This window comes from Rousettus aegyptiacus, unplaced genomic scaffold, assembly GCF_014176215.1.
Source record: "Rousettus aegyptiacus isolate mRouAeg1 unplaced genomic scaffold, mRouAeg1.p scaffold_m13_p_1, whole genome shotgun sequence".
Classification (NCBI taxonomy): Eukaryota; Metazoa; Chordata; class Mammalia; order Chiroptera; family Pteropodidae; genus Rousettus; species Rousettus aegyptiacus.
In genome coordinates this window covers 96,653,360-96,675,481 of record NW_023416284.1, presented here as the reverse complement: position 1 = coordinate 96,675,481, position 22,122 = coordinate 96,653,360, and the positions used below count along the sequence as shown (strand labels likewise).

The 22,122-nt window shown below is 38.9% G+C and overlaps 1 protein-coding gene across 8 annotated transcripts in view; it reads left to right on the top strand.

Moving 5' to 3' along the window:
* Positions 1-22,122, top strand: part of KIF6 (kinesin family member 6) — a 353,330-nt gene that overhangs the window by 156,153 nt on the left and 175,055 nt on the right. For 4 of the 8 annotated variants that reach the window (XM_036217598.1, XM_036217600.1, XM_016154315.2 and 1 more), the window contains 3 exons: positions 1,451-1,556; positions 2,419-2,557; positions 6,866-7,081. In XM_036217598.1, coding sequence (XP_036073491.1) covers positions 1,451-1,556; positions 2,419-2,557; positions 6,866-7,081 — 461 coding nt within the window. Of the gene's footprint in view, positions 1-1,450; positions 1,557-2,418; positions 2,558-6,865; positions 7,082-7,171; positions 11,123-13,556; positions 14,154-22,122 lie in introns of those variants that run through there. The other 4 variants (XM_036217609.1, XM_036217605.1, XM_036217603.1 and 1 more) reach the window with 4 other exon arrangements.

The window sequence follows — 22,122 nt, the reverse complement described above, 5'->3', positions numbered from 1 at the left end:
AAAGAAGCACATTGTCAATTACCAAATAATGAAAATGATAAGTATCTCTTCACCTGAAAAAACTCCTTAAAATTACAATATAAATGGTCTCACACTTGTAAACATCAGCTGTTACATGTCACAGATATTAGGAAGAGATAAAAATAAAATCTAAAGCTGCTATATGATGCATATCATTACATCTTGTTTGAGTGGGCTCATAGCAACAGTGGAAGGGAAATGTATACAGTTTAAAAAGATGCTAAATCCATGCAAATATTTTCATTATAATGTGAGAAAGTTATGCTGCTGTTCTGTTATGATACTTCACATCTTTGATACTGATTGCCATCCTAATACCTGACTTGTGAAGAGTTCCATCTCAACATAGAGGGGAGTAATTTCCATAGAAATGAATCCATTTACTAATAATGTATTTGTGCTGAGAACTTAATGTGTGCACTGCTCTACAAACAGGGTGGGGGAGAGGGAACACAAAGATGATTAAAAGCCAAGAACTGTCTCATGAGGCTTACACACCAATGGGGGTGCTAAGGTGGTACAGACTCTAGAATGCAGTGTGGACTGTGTTAAGCATAACGCTACAAACCAAAGTAAGACTTCAGAAAGAAGTGGTTGAATGGTAGCTCCAAAGGGAGATGTTTTATTTACTATTTTGTTTTGTTTTAGAATAGGAAAAACATGAAAATCATTGTAAGCAAAGGGGAAAGAGTCAGTATGGAGAGGTGATAAAGATGGTATTGATTAGGCAACCCTGGTAGAAGTCTGATGAGAGTTCAGGGGGAGAAGTTGGACATGAGAAGGAGGAAGGATAACATTCAAAATATATAAAAGAAGGAAGAAGGCCTGAGTGGTGAGGCAGAGACACTCTGAGATGAAGGAAAAGGAAACCAAAGGAGCTCACTTCTAACAGCTGTGACTGTGTCAGTCTAGTGAGAAGCAGTGTTCTTGGCAGAGTGAAAGAGTAGTGATAGGCTTGGGGGCTATGGGAAGATTTGGAATAGCCATTGTGAAGAATATAAGTCAACCAGGAATGAGTCAAGAGGTCGTGGGGTATCACTGAGGTCATTGCTGAGGGTGAGTATCATGAATTTTTAATGAAACTAATAAATGTTTTCATTACTTTCTCTAGTAGTGTTGCAGGTAGGCACAGGGGCATAGAAATTCAGCTTGGCTAAAATGCATGTTTTGTAGAAATCAAATGATTCTTATATTGAAAGCTGCATGAAAATTCTTTGAAAATTAATTACAAGTAATTGCATCATTTCAGGTTTCACATTGTCAATGTGTTTCTTTACCTTTAATTTTTAGAGTCAAACTAGATTACTGTATTTCCATAAAGAATTGGGAACAATATCCTATACTTCAAATATTAACTAACCAAGTAATGCTAGTAGAATTTCTAAAGTTTCTAGCTCATAGTTGCTTCTCGTACTTTGTGTATTTTTAGGCTGGAAAAACTAATTACATCCTTTTTGGAAGACCAGGATCCAGAGAGTAGACTAGAGGTTGGAGCTGATATGCGTAAAATTCATCACTGTTTCCAGCATTTAAAGGTAAATTTAAGCATTTCCTCCAATAGAACCTTTCATCTGTCATATTCAAACTGCAATAAAGCTTTCCTAGTTGACCAGCTCTTGCAAGGTCAGGATTCAGCTTCACATGTCTGGAACAGTATGATCTTGGAACCAAGACTGATTATCACTGAATTTCTTTCGAGTTTGTATCTTACTTGCCACTAAATAAGATCACCATAGACTTCTAATTCTTTCGCCAGAAATCTCTACCTTCTACACAGAATAGTTCCATGTTCAAAAACCATCTATTTTCAAGCTATATCAAGAGAATTGGGCCTTTCATATTTTTCCAGTAGTTTTATTTTATCCATATAAATCCTCAGTTTTTGTCTGCCTTAGGTTTTACCTTTTATGATGACGCAGTAAGAGTATCATTAACCTTTGCTTCTACCTCATTTATAATTTGGCATACTTCTTTAAGATAATAAACATTTGTCGTGAGTCTTCTATGTGCCAGGCATAGGGAAGGCAAAGTTGGATAAGTAAATCATGGAGAAGACAAATGTGTAAAGAATAATTACAATACATGGTAAGTGCTGTTTTTAAAAATGGTATGAGTCTATGGAGACAGGGAAAGAAGTTCAAGAGGAAATGATGTTCGAGCAGGAATTTCCCAGTTTAGGGAAGAAGAGGTCAGATAGCGAAGAGGGGAATGAGGAAGGAGGAAGAAGAGAGGACAGGTAGAGAGGGAAGCCATACCAAGCAAAAGCAACTGCATTGAAAAGACAAGGAAGCAGGAAAGAACACTCACGTCTGATTCGTGCAAGGAATTTTTAAAGGCACAGAGTCAAAGAAATTTAGAATAGAGGTATGGACACTAAGCTCTCATTTCATCTTACAGAAACTATTGCATGACAAGGAGATCCATGAAAAGAACACAGTGTCCTCCGAAATCAAAGATCAAATCTGCCAAGAACCATTAAAAGAGGAAGAATATAAAAAGCTACGAGATATTCTACAGCAGAGAGATAATGAAATCAGTATCCTTTCTGAAGCGATAAGAAACTGTCCCTCTGCTGGTTTGACCAGGGGAGTGGGGGAACTTAGATGTCTCCCCCATAGCCACACCACCTACCTCCCAACCCTGCTTTCAGTTCACATAGTTTCTTTCCATTTAGAAATAAAATGTCTCTTCAGCAAACAAAATGGAGCAACCAATGAAAAACAGAGTTGATAGAAAATAAAAAAAATGTTACTTTCTTTTTAGCCAAATATAGTTACTATTGCAGGGAAATGTTCAGTTTATTGGAAAACATGGGCTTTTTTTATACCATCTCTTATCATTACATTTAAAAAAATATTTTTCAACTACTTTGCGGTGCTCTTTCTGTTTTAGTCCTGAGGCAGTCAGTTAACTGGTTATCTTTAGCTAGATGACCGGACACCAGGCTGACCACAGCCTCACCGTGGCCCAGAATTTGTGGCTGGTGTGTGGGTGAAACTCAAACGATGGCTGAAAAATGGCAAATGGTATTTAGCTTATGAAGAGCAGAGATTGATTTAAATGTAACTTTTTATTTAAAAGCCAGGTCGACTGCTTTGGGTTCCACTTACAAATGTTCCCAAATTTGGAAGTGAGCGTGGATGAGCATTCAAGATAGAATTCTCACAGGCTCTAGGAGGCAGTGTATTTTGGGAGCTGAGCGTGGTAGCAACCCATGGGAGTTGCCTCCAGTGACAAGCTAGGTGGTGACTTCTAAAGAGTCCCTGCTGGGTGCGTTAGACCTCAGGTCTCCCCAGCATTCCTCCAATATTGTTTCTTATTTTATCTCTCAAGCTTCTTGTAAAAGATTTGACATTTTCATTATATTTGCAGACTTTGTTTAAGGTCATGCATAATAAATTATTTTGCTCAGTTCTTTATGAACAGATAATTTTTGTTCCTTTTTGAAAAATTACTAAGAGGCATTTTAGCTTTAGCTATTATGCAAAGTGGATAAAAATAACCTATATGAAGGAAATCCAGTGATAAAGAGGTAAAAACAAACCAAATACGAGGTAGGCACACTGCCTGATTAACTTCTGTCTCTAATTTTAGTTGAGTATTAGCAGACCCTGTATGTCTGATTCAAATGAGTTTTAGCTGCTTTATTATCAGACCAGTAACAGTAGGTTCAACTGTGAATTATGCTCCCACTCAAGCCCTTGCCTATGAGTGCTGCCCACACATGTTGTCACCCTTGCATTTCTTTTCCTCTTACCCTGTCCATCTCTGCAATGGTCCCCGCCTAGACCTCAGCCCTGGCCCCGGCCCCAGTCTGAGCTCTGCTTCTTTTCCTGGCCTTGATCCTAGTTTAGGGCCTTCTCCCCTACATGCTCCTACCAACTTCTTAATCCCCTCTGGGCTTATGAATGTCTGTGAATATAAGAGGGATAAAATGAGATATGACAGAGAGAGAATAGTCTAGGTTTGTTCATATGTGTTTATTTTAAAAAGAGAGTGAGAGAGATACACATCATCTCCCCTCTTCACTGGCAAATCTGGGTACCGCTGTTCACGTGGGCCTACGCTGGAGTCGTTCCTGACTGAGCAACTCAAGCGAGATCCTCTTCTTCTGAGACTCATATTCAAAACGATGGTGTGTCAGAGGGATGGTGAAAAGAACACCTCTGGATTGACTATTCAACGAAGCTGTTTTCTCATCTTCAGGAGGAGACGCATAAGACCTCCCCCGCCAACCTCACCACGCTGAGCAAAGCCTTCAGCCCTTTAAAGTATTATATAATGGAAGGTATGACTGTAGACAATAGGTAAGCTCAGAAGGAGGGAAAATGGCAGCTAAGATTTACTCCTCACAGAGTTTACACTTATCAAGGCTAATAACCAAGAAAGGTTCCTGAAATTTCATAGTTTTCACAGTCGGTTCAAGAATGTTTTATATCTTTTTTTATAAAACCAAGAAGGCCAAGACTTGACAGGAGGAATAAAAAAGATATGGCTTACAGAGAAAGCAGGAGATAATACTTGAGTTCAACAAAAAACAGTAATGTAACCAAAATGACAGTGAACAATGTTGAATGTTCTTCTTGGAAAGAGAGTGAAAATGATGTCGTTTCAGTGATGCTATCAATTCGAATAAAGTTTTGACACTTCTTCAGAAAACATATAACAAGATGTTATTTGGTACCCCACACAGCACTTGACACAAAGGAAGGCCCAAGTTAAATAGATAGAAAGGGGAAGAAGACAGTGAAAAGATGAGAAGAAAGAAGGCAGCAAACAAGATAAATTTGTATTGTGATCTTTATGAAATGTAAATCAGAACAAGTTTTTTCCCTGGTTAAGATCTTACAGGAGCTTCCCATTATACCTAGAATGAATTTCAGACTCCTCACTCCATGTCATGAGGCCTTGTGTAATCATGCCCCTGCCTAACCCTCTGAACTCATCTCTTAAGCCTCTGTCCCCTGTGTGTTAGGCTTTGGTTACAGTGAGCTTTTTGTTGTTTTTCTAACACACAGTTTTTCAACCTCGGCACTACTGACATTTGGGGCTATATAATTATTAGTTGTGTGGGCTGTCCTATATATTGTAGGATATTGAACAGCATCTCTGGCTTCTACCCACTAGATTTCCATAACTGCACCTATGCCCAACTCCAGTATGAAAACCAAAAATGTCTCCAGATATGGCCAAATGTCCCCCAGGTGGTAAAATAGCCTCCGTTTGGGAACCACTGCCATGCCCACGCCCATTTCTCCTTAGAGTTTTAGCACCAGTCATTTCTTCTGCTTAGCTACAATTCCTCTGTCTGGTTCCTGTCATTCAGATCTCAGCCTGATTGTTGCTCTTATAAAGGGTAGCATCCATTGCAGAGCAACAGCCCGATCAGTCTTGATTTTTTTTAAATAAGGTGTGTGTGTGTGTGTCTGTGTGTGTGTGTGTGTGTGTGTGAGAGAGAGAGAGAGAGAGAGAGAGAGAGAGAGAGAGAGAGGGAGAAAGAGGAGAGAGAGGAGAGACAGAGACAGAGACAGAGAGAGGGAGAGAGAGACAGACAGAGAGAGACAGAGAGAAGAGAGAGGTCTGTCTTTTTCTCAGTAGGACATCTGCTTCATGACAGTCTGCCTTTTTATTGTTCTTTGCCTGTGCCTGAAATGGTGCTTGGCACATAGTACAAGCTCCAATAAATATCGTTGAATGGGTAAATGAAGGAATGTACGTGAACCAATTAAAGTATACGATACTATTGAAATCAGGTGTGTACAAAGAGAAGTAGAAGATCTGGGCAGAGCCTTGTTCTCTGTCAGGCTGGCGCACAGGCACTACAGAAGTTTTGAACAGCTCTGGTGCGTACAAGTTTCTTTGAGAGAAAGAACAGAAGCCACATTGAAATTCTGAGAGAAAAACTGTTTATCCTTCCAGAAATAAAAAACTTGGAGTCAAAGCTGAAGAAGATGGAGGTCAAACGACTTCCATGTTACTTGCCCAAGAATAAGTGTAACCGGATGCCTCCCCTCCTTTCTGGGTTTCGGTTTTCTTTTTTGCACCATCAGATTTCTTCAAACTCCTATGTTAATAAAGCCATCTCTAGGGATGGTGAAGGTCTTGAATTTATCTTACTGCACATGCAGTTAGAGCTCCGACATTCTCAGGAAGGCTTATAGTCTTTCCTTTTGGTGATGGCAAAAGTCCCGCAGAGTTCTAGGCATTCTGAACCAGAAAAAAATGGTGAAATACAGTAGAATGGAATGATTTTATCACTTATCATTATTGCTCCCAGTATATCTAAATGGCCTGCAAAAGGTGCATTTTAAAATGATAAATCTATCTTAATAATTTACCTCCTTTCAGTTTCATTTAGACCAAAAATTAGATACTTTTTAAAAAGTGACCTTAAATCCCCACTTCAGTGCACTTTAACTAAGCATGTGCCAGACCCTAGGGGTTGCTTCAGCCACCAGGATTGGTCTGGTCCTTGTGCCAGCTGGGAGGTTCTGGCCTTCTCTTCCTCCAGTCCTCCTGAGCAGCTTCCTGGATTAAAATCTTATTTACTCATTGCCTACTACTCAGTGTTCATTTTACTTTTTATAATACTTAAAAACAATTTAGGCTTAATTGGTTAAAATCCGGACATTTTAAAGAACTTTGAATTTACTGTTTTTTCCTTATCGAAAGACCTAAACTGTCCATAACTCTATCTGTGACTTCAGGAAATTGAAGACTTCCTTTAGTCTTTACCATGTGACAAATAGTAAATATTATAGAGAATATTAATCTCATTTGAAACATTCATGTTCTAATCATTATAATCTAGCATGAGTCACTAAATCCTTAAGTCAGGTCTCAGATATTCTGGTCAATATGTTAAAGAAGGAAAAGAAGAAAGCTCAGGATGCTCTTCACTTATCTAGCATGGATAGAAATGAATTCAGACACTCACAGAGCTCACCCTTCCCACCCGGGAACCCAGAAGGTCCGAAGACTTTGCCATCCTCAGCTCCCACACAAGTCCATGACTCCAGCACTGTTGGGTACAGATCCAGTTCGCTCCACAGAAAAACAGGTTTGTGATATTTATTTGTAAATATAAATTACATAATTTTAAATAGAAACCATTGACTACCATAAATTATATATCTATATAAAAAGCAAAAAAGTAAACAATCATAATTTTATCATTTTATTCATCATCATTGTAATTCTTATCATTTTTATTATTACTAATATTTCTTGAGGTTTTGTAGTTGTAGCCACAGCCACTGCTGCTATAGCAACAATAACAAGAACAAAAAGAATAATGTTCATCCATCCTCAAAAAAAAATACTTCCAGTACTCTTCATTCCTCATAATGGAATTCGGTATAATATCCATTAGTTTTAAATATGCAAGTATGAAGTCTCTATCAATTTATTTGTTAGAATTTTTATAGCTACCAAATCTGTTTCTAAAAGTGGCGACTGGACAGAAAAAAACAAAGTCTAAATTGTCACAGAGATCAGAAGCAGAAATAGATGATGGGTCCAGGGCGACAGTGGAAAAACTGACTTTAGAGACAGAAACAAAAACTTTCCCCTGATATAAGAGGAGAAGAATAAGGACGGATGTTATGTCACTGATGTGACGACACAGTGCTTATTTCTAAATTCGAGTGTGCTATCTGCAGTAAAATAACTTAAAATTACTATCACGGTCTGCTTTAAAGGACAATAAATGAACAAAATTGTGTCAGATAATTTTGCAGAGTTGTGCCAACTCAAGGACTCCTTCCCCATTTGTAGCTTTTGATAAGTGCATCAGTACCGCAACTACAGAACCACACTAGAAGCCCAACTTGGTTTGTGCACTTTTCTCTTTCTATTAGACCAGCAGAACACGATGCACGGTAATGTACCTGATTTCTTTCTCTTGAAGACATCGAGGGATCTGGAGTGTGGAATGTACTAAAAACAAAGGAGTAGAAAGCTTTTCTTTTTAGCAATACAAGTTGAAATTTTCTGTATAAACATTTGTTGGGATGGGTGACCTGACATGGTTTTCTAAAGGATTTAGCTTGGGAATAATTAGAGTGTGGTATTCATTAAGAAAACACTTTTTATTTTTAGTTAATAAGGACAAAATTGAGAAGTTTGGAAGTATATTTCAAGATATTATATCCCTTTATCTCTTTTTTTTTAATTACATTTATTGGGATAACATTGGTTCATAACATTATATCATTTTCAGGTGTGCAAGATTATAATTCAACATCTGTGTACTCTATTGCATGCTCCCTACCTAAAGTCTAATTTCCTTCCATTACTATATATTTGACCCCCTTTATCTCTTCATTCCAAATCTTTTTTTGCTTTGAATATTTTTTTAGTAATGTGGTAAGGTAAATTCAAAATCAACAGGAAACCAAAAGTGCTATTTTTCACCAGTTATCGTGGTGGCTGTAGGCATGGAAAAGCAATTCCTCTCTCTGATCGTTTTCTGTACAGCATTCTCATACTCTATCATGGGTAACAACTAGTTGGGGGAAAAAAGAGGCCCTCCGGATTCGTGAATTCATCAGTTCATCCATCAATTTATTCATTTCTTTATTCAATCAACATATATTTATTTAGTACAGTTTTATTCTCAGTACCATCTAATTATTATTATAGCTAAAGCTTACGTAGTCCTTATGCATGTCAGAGTTCAAAGTTCTCTGTTTGAACTGACTCATATAATCTTTATCCTATAAGATCTTGTTTCATCCCATATTACAAATGAGGATGTACATGGACAAACACAATCTCTGACCTCAGAGCACTTACAGACTGACAGAGAAGAGAGCCTTGAATGATTCATTACAAAATACACCATTGTATTACTGAGGGAGCACATACCAGGGATACTTACCTCAAGTTTAGGTGTGAAAGTTCCCAAAAGGGGCCTAATGGTGAAAGTGTGGCTAGGAGGAATATTGCAAACAGAAGGAATCACTTGAGTAGCTTTCAGGGCCTTTGTGGTGGAAAGATGCATTTTAGGAGGTGAAAAATCTGGAATGGTTGGAATTTGGGGAGTGAGAGACCAGAAAGACAGGTTGAGTAACATGTTCAGGACAGACTGACAAAGAACACAAAGTTGGCATGAACAGTTAGGAGGTCTTATAGTGTAGTAGTCCAGGCCAGAGGATGAGGATGATCAGAGAGAGGTGGGGGGATCAGAAGCATTTAGAAGGTAGAGTGAACGGGGTTTGGTTACTAAAGGACAAAGATCGGCCACTTGGTCTCTGGGTGGCTGGGAAGGCTCTTCATGAAGGTAGGAACAGCTCTCTTGGCCCTACAACTGGCATCATTGGCTGTAGAGAACAGAACATTTGTATCTCTGCTGATGAAAAGTCACAATTAGTGCCCATGTTAGAAACCAGGCTCATAGTGGAAGAAACTTCGTTTACTGGCCTTCTCCAAAGACACCCACCATGTTTCTGTGGAGAAATGGCCTTGGATATCACTGGCCAGCCCCTTGCTATGTGGCAGACCTTTTCAATTTCCATTTTCTCTTGCCCGCACCATCTGTCTTCTCATAATTCTTCTTCCCCACAGCATCTCATAATCTCTCTTTCCTAACTCATAATTATAGTCAACTTGAAGTAACTCTTTTCCTCCCTTGATACTGCTATTCAGGCGGACTATAGTTTTGTTTGGAGAATGAATTAAGTTTACTTGAATAGAAAAATCACTGAAAAAATAATGGAAATTGTTTGTAAAGTCCAAGTACAAATGAGGTAAAAGAGTTTTGGAGAAAAGCCTTACAGTTGAAAGGGTTCTTTTAAGTTGTTTTAACTGTCATTGGATATAGTTCTAGCAATAACTTTAAATAGGAGCAGGCTCACAAATGGATGATAATAATCTAAGCATTTGGAGGAGGGATTGATGGGGGATTGATTTTATTTTTTGGCAAAACTACAGACAGGATGAAAATTGCTGGAGATGAATCAATGCTGCAAAGCAACAGGTAATGGGATAGTTTGTTACAATGTTTAAGATCCTAGCAGCTGATTAGGCTTTTATTATTACATTATTTTATATACAAGAAGCTTGTGTACTCTAAACCAAATACAGAAAATTAATAAGCATGTTGTTTTGTAAGTATTTCTTCTGCCTTAGGTAGGTGTTGTCAATTCCTGTTAATCATCCCTGGTTGGGGGGGGGGGGGGCGGGTTGGTAATGCAGAAAGCAAGTAAATTTGACTGTCTTCCATTCTGAGACTGGTGTGAAACTGTCTCACCTTTTTGATGGCCCTCCCCTTTCTTCCATTTACCCCTACTTTATGCTAAAAATGACTCCTTTCAAATTTCTCATGTTAAAAGAAAATGAAACTGAACTCATAGTTTGTTAGAGAGTCCTGCAGACTCAGGGTGCAAGCAGCCTGCCAAAGCAAAGGAAGTTTAGAGACCTTGGGGCTTTTGTTGTTCTTTTGGTTTTGCTTTTATTGAAATAATGAAATGGAAGGAATTATTTAGCTCCACGGTTAAAAAAAGTCATATTGTTCTCTTTACAACAGCAGGGATTTTATAGTTTGCTTGTTATTTTAGTTTTGGGGTTGTTTTTCTCTGTTTTAGTTTGTTATTGTTGTTGTTCTTTTGTTTGGGGGTTTTGTTTGGTGTTTTTTTCGTTTCATTTTGTTTTCTGTTTCAGTTCTCTGCCTCTAAGTTCTAAACAGCCACACAAAACCGGTAAGTATTTTGAAAGCCCCTGATGACTCACCACATCCTCTAACTGTTTGAGATGCTAAGGGAATGATCAGCTGGAGGAGACGAAAATGAGGGTGAGATTGAGCCAAAGCGAAGTATAAAACAGGCTTTATTAGGGTCTGCGGGCAAGGTACACTGGTCCCCAGGGAAGGGGCCAGAGAAGTCGCACGTGTCTGGGGTATAGGCGCGGTTTTTAAAGGTTTTGGCCCAGGATGTCGGTGGGATCACAGGGCGGGGACTTTTCCGTTTGGCTGATCTTGCCTCCTGGGAAGTCTCTGCTGCAACCCCAGTCGTGAGCTGTCGGCCATCTTAGGTATTGAGCCACCTTCCCGCTGGTGTAATCACGCCCGTGAGCAACCGAAGAGGCAACACAGTCATCACAGGTAGTGTCATTAGAATTTTAAAAGGTAAATTTGAAACCAAAGCCATAGTTCTGGGCTCTTTTCTCTTACTCACTTCAAGAGAATTTGTTAAATGTCCACTATGTCCATGGAAGGTCCAAGGATACAAGTCATAACAGATACGGAGCTGAACTGAAAAATAGTGTCTGGATCTGGGAGCTTACATTTAAGTAGAGCAGGCTGGCTTACCCAAAGAGCATAAAATAAAATAACAAGTACCATAAGCAGGAGCTATAAGAAATGCTATGAGAATTCAAAGCATAACAGAAGAATTTTAATAAGTAGATCGGGAAGAACATTGCAAGAGCAAGTGACATGGAAGCTAGGTCTCAAAGGATTGGCAGAATTTGGAAATTCTAAGATTGAGGGAAGAACATTCTAAACATTCCAGGTTTAAAGAATATTACGAGCAATGGTGTGGTAACAGGAAAGTAAGGAAAAATATGTAGAGTTGGCAGGGATATTCGGTTAGCTGGAGCCTTGGAGATATACAGGAAGTCAGAAGAAATAAAGCTGCAAAAATGAGTGGGAAATTATTAAGATGGTTGCTTCAGAGAGAGAGAGAGGGTAGAAAACAGAAGGAAACTTCCCCTTTTAACATTCTATGTTTCATATTGTTTTAAATTTTTACATTTTTTTATTGATTAAGTAGGGCCACATTATGAAAACCCTTGAATGCCAAGCCAGGGAATTTTCATTTGGTTGCAAGGAAATCACTAAAGTAGGGGGGACCATGGTGATAGTTGTGCTCCGGGGAGGATTTTCTGGAAGAAATCTTTAGTGTATGTTGGAGATGAGGCTCCTGGAGACTTGAGTAAATGGCTTAGGAAATACAATAGTCTAAGCTGAGAGTTATGGAAACAGAGAAGAGGTAAGGAACAAGAAGAGCTCTTACAGAGGGAGCCCACTGCAGTTCTTCAAGCATTAGGAACAACTCTGTTTCACCTTCTTCCTGGCTTTCTAAATTTCTCTGGCACTGAGGATGCAGCTTCAGGCAGAGGCAAAAGAACAGAGTAGCTGGTGCTTCTCTGGGATGTGTCTTCAAACCTTGAGCCGGTTCCTTGAGTCTGCTTTACTCCTGTTCAAAGGATTACTCTCTAGACCAAAGTTACTATTATAAAGGTTTGATATACTCAATCCTCCACTAAGTTGAAAAGAAAAGCTCAAGGAGAAGTCCATGGATGTAAAACTCACCCATTAACCAACTAGAGAAAAAGAATAGAAATGATATTTTTCTGAGATCCTTTCCAGTTTGGTTTGTTGTATGCCTCAAATGCTCACCTCTTGCATTTCAAGTTTCTCATGACCCAGTTTACCCTCACTTTTGAAACTGACCACTTTCATCTTTGCATTTTTCCATAAATGCAATTAAAGAGGTAGTCAGTAAATAAATCTTCCTTTCTCTATAACTCTATGGCCAATCTCACTTCTGCAGAGCATAGTACTGACCAGTTAGCCAAGGTTTGCTCCAAGTGCTACCTCTGAGAAATATATCTTTACATCCCTCCTATTTGCAGCATTTTGAGAGAAAGGAGGGAGCAGTGAGAGAGAAAAGAAGAAGAAAGAAAGAACAGGTTTCTGCTTTTAGGTCCAAAATCAAGGCTCATACCCACTTCTAAATGTTTGTTTTATCTGATCATCTTTGTGATTCTAATAAGATCATTAAACTTAAAAAGCAAACAAACAAATAGAAGTCAGTGTGTTTTCTAAAGGAAAGTGGCATGGCTTTAGATGGGACTCACCTTCCAATATTTAGATTCAGCAGATACCCATCAGCCCATATGCCTTATCTATCTTTCTGTTTTGGAAGTCACCATCTATGAGCATCTCAGAATTTTTTTAATGTAGTGGGGGAGATAAATAGATAGCTAAAGCTGCCTTTAAGTATAATGAATGCTCGAGAAAAGGGCCTAGATAGTTGAGGGTTCCTACAAAATCATAGGCCAGTCAGCCATCAATTCCACACCTTTGAGTAAAACAGTATAGTCAGGAAAGAGAACACAGATTCCAAATGTGGGGAGGATTCAAAGAATTAGAGGTATCAAAGAGGCAGAAAATATTTCAGTAAAATGGATACCTATTCCCTATGAACATTAAAATTGCCTATCAAAATTGCTAGGTTAGATATGTAAAGGAAGACCATGAACCTTGAAACCAAGTGCTCAGTGAAGTGACTTAGAAGAGAGATCTGCTGCTGACAGTGAGAAGATGATAGAGGAATGAACCTGAAAGGGAGAAAAGGTTGCATATATTGTGGTGTTTGCCTGTGTATTTATTTTCATCAGTATGAATGAGTATTGTTCTAGAATCACAAGAGCAACAGGTAAAATGCAGGCCAACATCTCCCTCCCCCCTCCCCACCCCCCACCCCCCCCCGTTGTAGGAAAAATCATATTCTGGGATAATGCTATGGTTCTTATCTTGTCCTGAAGCTTGGGGAGAAAGATTGGCCATATTTCTTTCAGTTACGTCCATAAAGTAGATTAAATATTGTCTACTCAAGCAAATTAATTCTTCAAATAGGAGTGATACCCTCAAATCTCCTTTCAATTATTGCTAGGGGAAGGTACTCCACTCAGGTCTGGTAGAGTACTCTAAGCAAACAATTATGGAAGATCAGTTGCCCTAAGTGATTTATTTGTATGCAACAGAAAAGTAAAGGATGGTCTTGGGCATGGGAACCCTATCTTTTGGCTCTAGGATGCAAGGTCGTAAATATGAGGTTTGTGTCAGAACACAGGTAACTTTCATTTTATTGAACATTGCATTAAAAAATGAATTCTTCGGTTGATTATATTGAGCTCACGTTTTATTTCCCCATATAAAAGTAGGTTGAGTTCCCTGGGAATTAAAGTCTGAGTTAAACGTTTATTGGGGAGGATCCTTGAGACCAAGATCTGTGGAAATGAGAGCAGAACTTGGCAGAGGGAGAAGCTGAGCTGCAATGCAGTCCTGACAAAGGCTTCAGGGACTCTGGAGCTGAGTCGGCCTTTCAGAATCATCTCCCATTCAGGTAATGGGACAGGGCCTTTCTAAACTCATGTCTATCAGTCATTGGATATGGGCCTGCCCCTAGAAGGTGGCATGGCTTTAAAAGAGGCAGTTTTTTTCAGCTGAGAAAATCTTTAAATAGGGTCAATGTGCTCCCAGCAGCTAGAGGAATAAATCCTTCATTCTTTTGTTTTTTTCCTTAAATGTTATTTCTCCCACCACCCTTCTTCAACCCTCACTTCTGGCATTCACCAATCTCTTCACTGTATCCCATTTTCTGTTTTTTGGAATCCACATATGAGAGAGATCATATGGTATTTGTCTTTTTCTGTCTGACTTATTTCACCAAGCGTAATGCCCTCAAAGTCCATCCACATTGTGACAAATGGCAAAATTTCATTCTTTTTATGGCTAAATAAGATTTCATTGTATGTTGTGTGTGTATCACAAATTTTTTATCCATTTTATTCATCAATGAGCACTTAATTTTTTTCTATATCTTGGCTAATGTAAATAATGTTGCGATGAACATGGGGATGCATATATCTTTCTGAGTTAGTATTTTCATTTTCTTTGGATAAATGCCTAAAAGTGGAATTGCTGAATCGCATGGTTGTTCTATTTTCAATTTTCTGAGGAACCTCCATAGTGTGTTCCATTGTAGCTGCACCATTTACATTTCCACCAACAATGCACCAGGGGTCCCTTTCCTTCACATCCTCATAAACATTTGTTATTTCTTGTCTTTTTGATAATAGCCGTTCTGACAGATGTATGGTGATATCTCATTGTGGTTTTAAGTTGAATTTTCCTGATAATTAATGATGTTTAGTACCTTTTCATGTACCTGTTGGCCATCTGTATATCTTCTTGGAGAAAATATCTATTCAGGTCTTCCACTCATTTGTAAATCAAATTATTGTGGGTTTTGTGTGTGTGTGTGTGTGTGTGTGTGTGTGTGTGTGTGTGTGTGTGTGCTATTGAGTCATATGAATATTTTATGTATTTCGGATATTAGCCCTTTCTCAGATATATGATTTTCAAATATTTTCTCTCATTTAGTAGTTTGCCTTTTTATTTCATTACTGTTCTTTCTTTGCTTTGCAGAAGCATTTTGGCATGATGTATTTACACTTAGTTATTTTTCTTTTTTTGCTTTTGTTTTTGGTGTCAGATTCAAGAAAACATTGCCAAAACCTATGTCTTGGAGTTTACAGCCTATGTTTTCTTCTAGGAGCTTTATGGTCTCAGATCTTACATGCAAATCTTTAATCCATTTTGAGTTAATTTTTATACATGATGTAAGATAGTAATCAAGTTTCATTTGTTTGCATGTGACTGTCCAGACTTTCCAATTCCATTTATTGAAAGACCATCCTTTCCCCATTGTATATTCTTGGTTCCTTTGTCATAAATTAATTGACTATGTATGCATGGGTTTATTTCTACACTCTCAAGTCTATTGCATCGATCTACGTGTCTGTTTTTATGCCAATGCCATACTGTTTTAATTACTATCACTTTATAATACAGTTTGAAATCAGGGAATGAGATGCCTCCAGCTTTTTGTTCCTTCTCAAGATTGCTTTGGCTATTTGGAATTTTTTTCTGACTCCATAAAAATTTAGGATTGTTCTATATCTTTGAAAAATGTCATTGAAATTTGATAAGGATTGCATTGAATCTGTAGATCGCTTTGGACATTTTAACAACATTGATTCTTGCAATCCATGGAATATCTTTTCATTTATTTGTGTTCTTCAATGTCTTTCATTAATGTCTTGTAGTCTTCTGTATACAAATTTTTAACTTCCTTGGTTAAATTTATTTCTAGATATTTTATTATTTTTTAATAACTTTTATTTTTATTTTTCAATTATAGTTGGCATACAATATTACATTAGCTTCAGTTATACAACATAGTGATTACACATTTATATAACTTATGAGGCGATCACCCCAATAAATCTAATACCCATCTGATGTCAGCATAGCTATTACAATATTATTGACTATATTCCTTATGCTATACTTTATATTCCCATGACTATTTTGTAATTACCACTTTGTACTTCTTAATTCTGTCCCCTTTTTTCACTAACTCCCCTCCTCCAGCTCATCTGGCAGCTATCAACATGTTCTCTCTATCTATGAGTCTGTTTCTGTTTTGTTTGTTTTGTTGTTTAGGTTCCACATGTAAATGAAATCATATGGCATTTGTCTTTGTCTGACTTACTCCAGTCAGCACAATACCCTCTATGTCCATTCGTGATATTGTAGATGGCAAGATTTTATTCTTTTTTTATGGCTGAGTAATATTCCATTGTATATATGTAGCACCTCTTCTTTGTCCATTCATCCATTGATGGACACCCAGGTTGCCTCCGTATCTTGACTATTGTAAATAACACTGCAATGAACATATGAATTTATATGTCCCCTCAAAGCAGTGTTTTGGGTTTCTTTGGGTATATACCCAGAAATGGGGTTACTGGGTCCTTCGTTATCTCTTGTTAGAGCCTTTGTTTAAAGTCTAGTTTGTCTGGTATAATTATTGTTACCTCATCTTTTCTTTGTTTGTTTCCATTTTCATGAAATATTTTTTTTCTATCCTTTACTTTCAGTCTGTGTGTCTTTCGATCCAAAGTGGATCTCTTGAAGGAATCTTGTTTTTTTTTTTCATCCATTCAGCAATCCTATCTTCTGATTGGAGCATTTAATCCATTTACATTTAGTGCAATTATTGAGATATATATTTATTTCCATTTTATTATTTATATTTTTAATCATTTTTTTCCCTTCTACTTCTTTTAAAAGAAGTCTGACATTGTTTTTAATAGTGGTTTGGTGTTGATGAACTCCTTTAGCTTTTTCTTGTCTGAGAAGCTCTTTACCTGTCTTTCTATTCTAAATGATAGCTTTGCTGGGTAAAGTAATGTTGGTTGTAAGTCCTTGCTTTTCATCACTTTGAATATTTTGTGCCAATCCCATCTGGCCCTCAAAGTTTCTGTTGAAAAATCATCTGTCAGTCTTATGCAAGCTCCCTTGTAGGTAACTAATTGCTTTTCTCTTGCTGCTTTTAAGATTCTCTCTTTGCTTTAGTCTTTGACATTTTAGTTATGATGTATCATGGTGTGGGCCCTTTGTGTTCATCTTATTTGGGACTTTTGCATTTCTTGGGCTTGTATTACTATTTTCTTCACCAGGTTAGGGAAGTCTTCCATAATTATTTCTTCAAGTAATGTTGACTTTCTTGCTCTCTCTCTTCTCCTTCTAGTACACCTATAATGCAAATGTTGTTACACTTGATGCTATCCCAGAGGCTCCTTAAACTAGTTTCATGGGGGGAGGGGACTCTCTTCTTGTTGCTGTTCTGGCTAAGTGTTTTCTTCTACTGTATTTTCTAAATCACTGATTTGATCTTCTGCTTCATCTAATCTATTATTGCTTCCCTCTAATGTATTCTTTATTTACGTTATCGTATTCTTCATTTCTGACTGATTCTTTTTCATATTTTCTATTTCTTTGTTAAAGTTCTCGCTGAGTTCATCTACTCTTCCCCTAAGTTCATTGAGCATCCTTACAAATAGCATTTTGAACTCTGCATCTCGTAAATTGCTTGTCTCCATTTTGTTTAGTTCTCTTTCTGGAGCTTTGTTCTGTTCATTCATTTGGGACATGTTTCTTTGTCTCCCCATTTTGGCTGCTTCCCTGTGTTTATTTTTATGTGTTGGATAGGGCTGCTCTATCTCCTGGTCTTAGTTGAGTGGCCTTATGTAGTAGGTATCCTCTGGGGCCCAGTGGCACAGTCTTCCCTGGTCACCTGAGCTGGGTGCTCCACATGTGTCCCTTATGTAGGTTGTGTGTGCCCTCCTGTTGTAGTTGAGCCTTGGTTGCTGTTTGCATGTCAATGAGAAAGGTTGACCCTTGGGCTGATTGGTTGTGAGTACTGGCAGGTGACTACAGTGAAGGAACTGTTGTGCAGGTGCTCACCCTACAGAGCAGTATTCACTTTAGCAGAGCTCTGGTGCCTTCCAAGTCTGCCCTTTGGGTGTGTCATCTTTGGATGCACCTCCAAGTGGTACTCCAGCTCAGTCTGAAGCTAGCCACCGGGCATACTGGCCCCAGGACCTCCTGGGAGGGGCCCCACCACAGGCCAAGTTCAGCCACAGCCTAGGTCCATCTAGCATGAGTCCACCAAGCAATCTGCAGATGGCCCACAGCCATGCTGGGCTCGGAGGCAACTTGAGAGGCCAAGCCACTAACGAAGGCTGGCTGCTGCTAGTGCCATGAATGGAGCTGCTCAGCAAGAGGTACAGGGCATTCTGAGGCCGGATGCTGTTTGTTTGGCTTTTGTGAACCTTTGAGAGATTTTATGAAAGTCCATAGCATGAGCCGAGATAGGCCATTTATACAGAAAAGAACTGGAAGCAGTTTGGATGGACCCACAAGTTGGATGGAACAGGATCTCAGGGAATAATCAGGCCTGACAACCACTGCTAGCCAGGAGACTCAGATATGGTGGCTGCCTGCTTTTGCATGCCCAGAGCGGGAGGGCTCAACAAAGAAACGATGGCTTCTGCCAACACTTCTATCTGGGAGAAAGCTGCCTCTCCAGTTCTTGCCCTGAAGCCAGACAATTCATTTCCTCCCTGTATGTCCTTGATGCCTTCTGAGCGGCTGTCTCAGCACTGGAGCTCAGAACAAGTGAGTTCATGTACTCCCCTTTAGGAGGAACACCTGGGACTTCAGAGCTCTCTGTCTCACTTACAATCTCTGCTGATTTTTCACATCCAGATTTTGTGGGGACTTCTCTCCCTGGAACTAGAACCCTGGGCTGGGGAGCTCGGTGTGAAGCTGGGACCCCTCACTCCTCTAGGGAGGACCTCCACAGCGGAGATATAATTTGTGATTTTTAACTGCCACACACGTGTTGGACCAGTTCATTTTGTGTCTCCACCCCTCCTACCAGTCTCAAGGTGGTTTCTTCTATATGTCCCCAGTTGTAGGACTTCTGTTTAGCTAGACTTTAGGCAATTTTCAATGATTTTTGTTCTGTAGTTTAGCTGTAATTTTGATGTGGTCATTAGAGGAGTCAAGGACAGCGTCTATCTACTTCACAATCTTGCCTAGAAACCCCTAGGTATTTTATTCTTAAGGTCCTTAATTCTTTAAGAGATATCTGGATGGCACATCACAATATGCACCACAGGTAGTAAGTTTTACACAAGACCTAAAATACCAATGTAGTCTTTAATTTAACTGAATTATATAACTTTATTACCCATAATGTAGCTCTATGGTATTATGACCCATTAAGCCGAATTATTATAGGAATTGTGTAGTCACTATTTTTAGCATTGTTTCTATGACAAAATATATTCTGCATTGCTATGTGGGATGCCAAGGACCCATGCTTTATCACCCCGTCAGCAGAGAAACAGAAGATATTCTTTCTCTCTGCCTCTTTCCCTCTTTCTCTCTGTCTCTCTCTCAGTCTCTCTCTGTCTGTCTGTCTGTCTGTCTGTCTCTGTCTCTCTCTCTCTCTCACACACACACACACACACACACACACACACACACACACGCATGCATGCATATATGCATATACACAGGCAGTCTTTCCAGACATGGCAATAAAACGTTTCTCTTTCACCAATTATATATTTACTCTCTAGAACATGTGAAGTACTGTGCCATCTAGATGAAGTGGAGAATGTAAGACATTCTACTACAGAGGCTCTGAGAAGCATGAAACACTATTCCTAGCTGAAGGAGCAAGGGCTACTATTAATTCATTTAATTAGCAGCATTCACTGAATTTAGGCTATTTATCTGGCATTGTGCTAGGAATCGTAAATTAAAAGATGAATGTGACCTAGTACCTGTTAAGGGGTTTTCAATCTAGCAGAGGGACCTGTGGTGAACATGCATAGAGGGTACCATAGGACATGGAAGAGGACTGGTCAACTTTTCCTGGGTAGGTTTAGGAAAGCCTGCATGGGAGAGGAGGTATTTGAATAAAATATTCAAAGAGTCATTACATTTATGTCTGGCAGAATGAATAGAGGAGGGAAGAAAAGTATGTTTGTGATGTTCAAACATCTGCGTTGGCTGGATTACAGGGTTTATGTGGATAGGATAGTGTTTAGCAAGATATAAATCTGAAAAAAGGACCGGCTCATGAGAAGTTTATAAGCCATGCTTTCAAATTTAGAACTTTTTTTTTGGCAGTGGGGAGCCATTATGGCTTTATAACAGGAGAGTAATGTGGTCAGAGTTCTGTTAAAGAAAGATCACTAAGAGCAATGGACTCGGTAACTGGAAACTAGAAGTAAGGTAGCTAGGATGAGGTAGCACTCAAAATAAAAAATTATTAGGGCCTGAATCAAACCAGCCACAGTAGGAATTGAAAATATGAGAAATGTGTAAAAGGTACATAGGAAGGAGAACTGATTTGCAGCTGATTAGAATGGAAAGAACAATCTAGGATAATTCTCAGGTTTCTGAGTGGATATGGTGCCATTTACCAAGGCAGTGAATACATGAAGAGAAGCAGGTTTGAAGGGAGAGTTTATTAGTTTAATTATGGATATGTTGAGAATGAATAATAGATAGGAGTCTAAACTAATTAAGTACATAACTTTAATGCTCAAGACAACAAGTTAATTAGAAATATGGATCATAGACTTGTAGCCATGAGAGAGGATAAGGTAATCCAAAGAGTTGGTTAGCAAGGAAAAAAGGACCAATGGCAGAACACTAAGTATTAATGGAGTAGTCTGAAGCAGAAGAACTAGCAAAGGAGAATTGGGAGAGGCAAGAGAGAGTCAAGAGAGAGTGAGATCCCAGAAGCCAGGCTAAAGATTGAGTTTCAAGGAGATGGATGTGGTTAACAATATCGAATGTTGCAGAGTAGTCAAGTTATATGAGAACTACAAAGTCTATTGGATTTGGATGGGAAGCAATCAGTGACATTTGCCAAAGCAATTTCAAAGAGTGTGGAGGCAAAAAGCTCCCTGTACTAGATTGAAGAGTAGGAGGTAAGGAAGTGAGCCAGGACTGGTCACACAGATTACTGGAGGTAGCCTCACTTTGAGGCTAAGATTGTAAAATGGACTTTTTCTGTGATGTTGAAGTCATTCAGGATATTGGCAGGAAACGGGATGGAAAAGAAAACCCTGAGCCAGAAGCACAAATCTGCTTATGGTAGCTGGGTGGTTATTCACTCATTGGACCAATGTATACTGAGTAGCCTTAAATTTTAGAATCAGAGAGAGCAGGACTAAGTGGCAAAGATCTCAAAAGAGGAAAAATTTTGGCCTTGCCATTAAAAAATAATGATTTTAAAATGACATTTGTGAGTCAGAAGAAGGCCAATACTATCTCTAGCCCTTCTGGTATTTATATCGTAGGAGAATGAACACCCCCTACTTGAGACAGCTCCAGATAAGGCAGTTTTCCTTTAGGAAAATGTCAGATTTTAGTGAAGAGAAAGAGGTGAAGGAGATGTTCGAGAATATTGAGCATGTGGGAGAGACTAATTAACAATGGAATGTGGGGTCCAGAGGGTGAAGTAGGACAGATTCTCAAGAAGGCTAGAAGTGGAAGGAAGAATGGGTGAGATGAGATAGAGGTAGGACAAGGAGGTAAAGAATAACATGTGAGATGACAGTTGCCTGGAGGGGCTTACATTTTGTGGGTGGCCAAAGATGACAGGGATAAAAGTCACGGTAGGATTGATTATTCTTGAGGGTACAGGCCCAGTGAGTGTAGCAGATTCAATCTCATATTGGTTTTTAAATAGTATGCTTCTCCAGATTCCCTTCGAAATGAACTCTCCCTGGATGATGTGTTGGAATTGGGGTGAGGGAAAGATCAGCTGGCTTCTGGAATTTTCCACTCCCAATGAAATCACAGGACCCCGTGAGGTTAGGATAAAGATACAGCATGGAAAGGGTTGGAAAGGCTTTGGAAAATCTCTTTTGGTT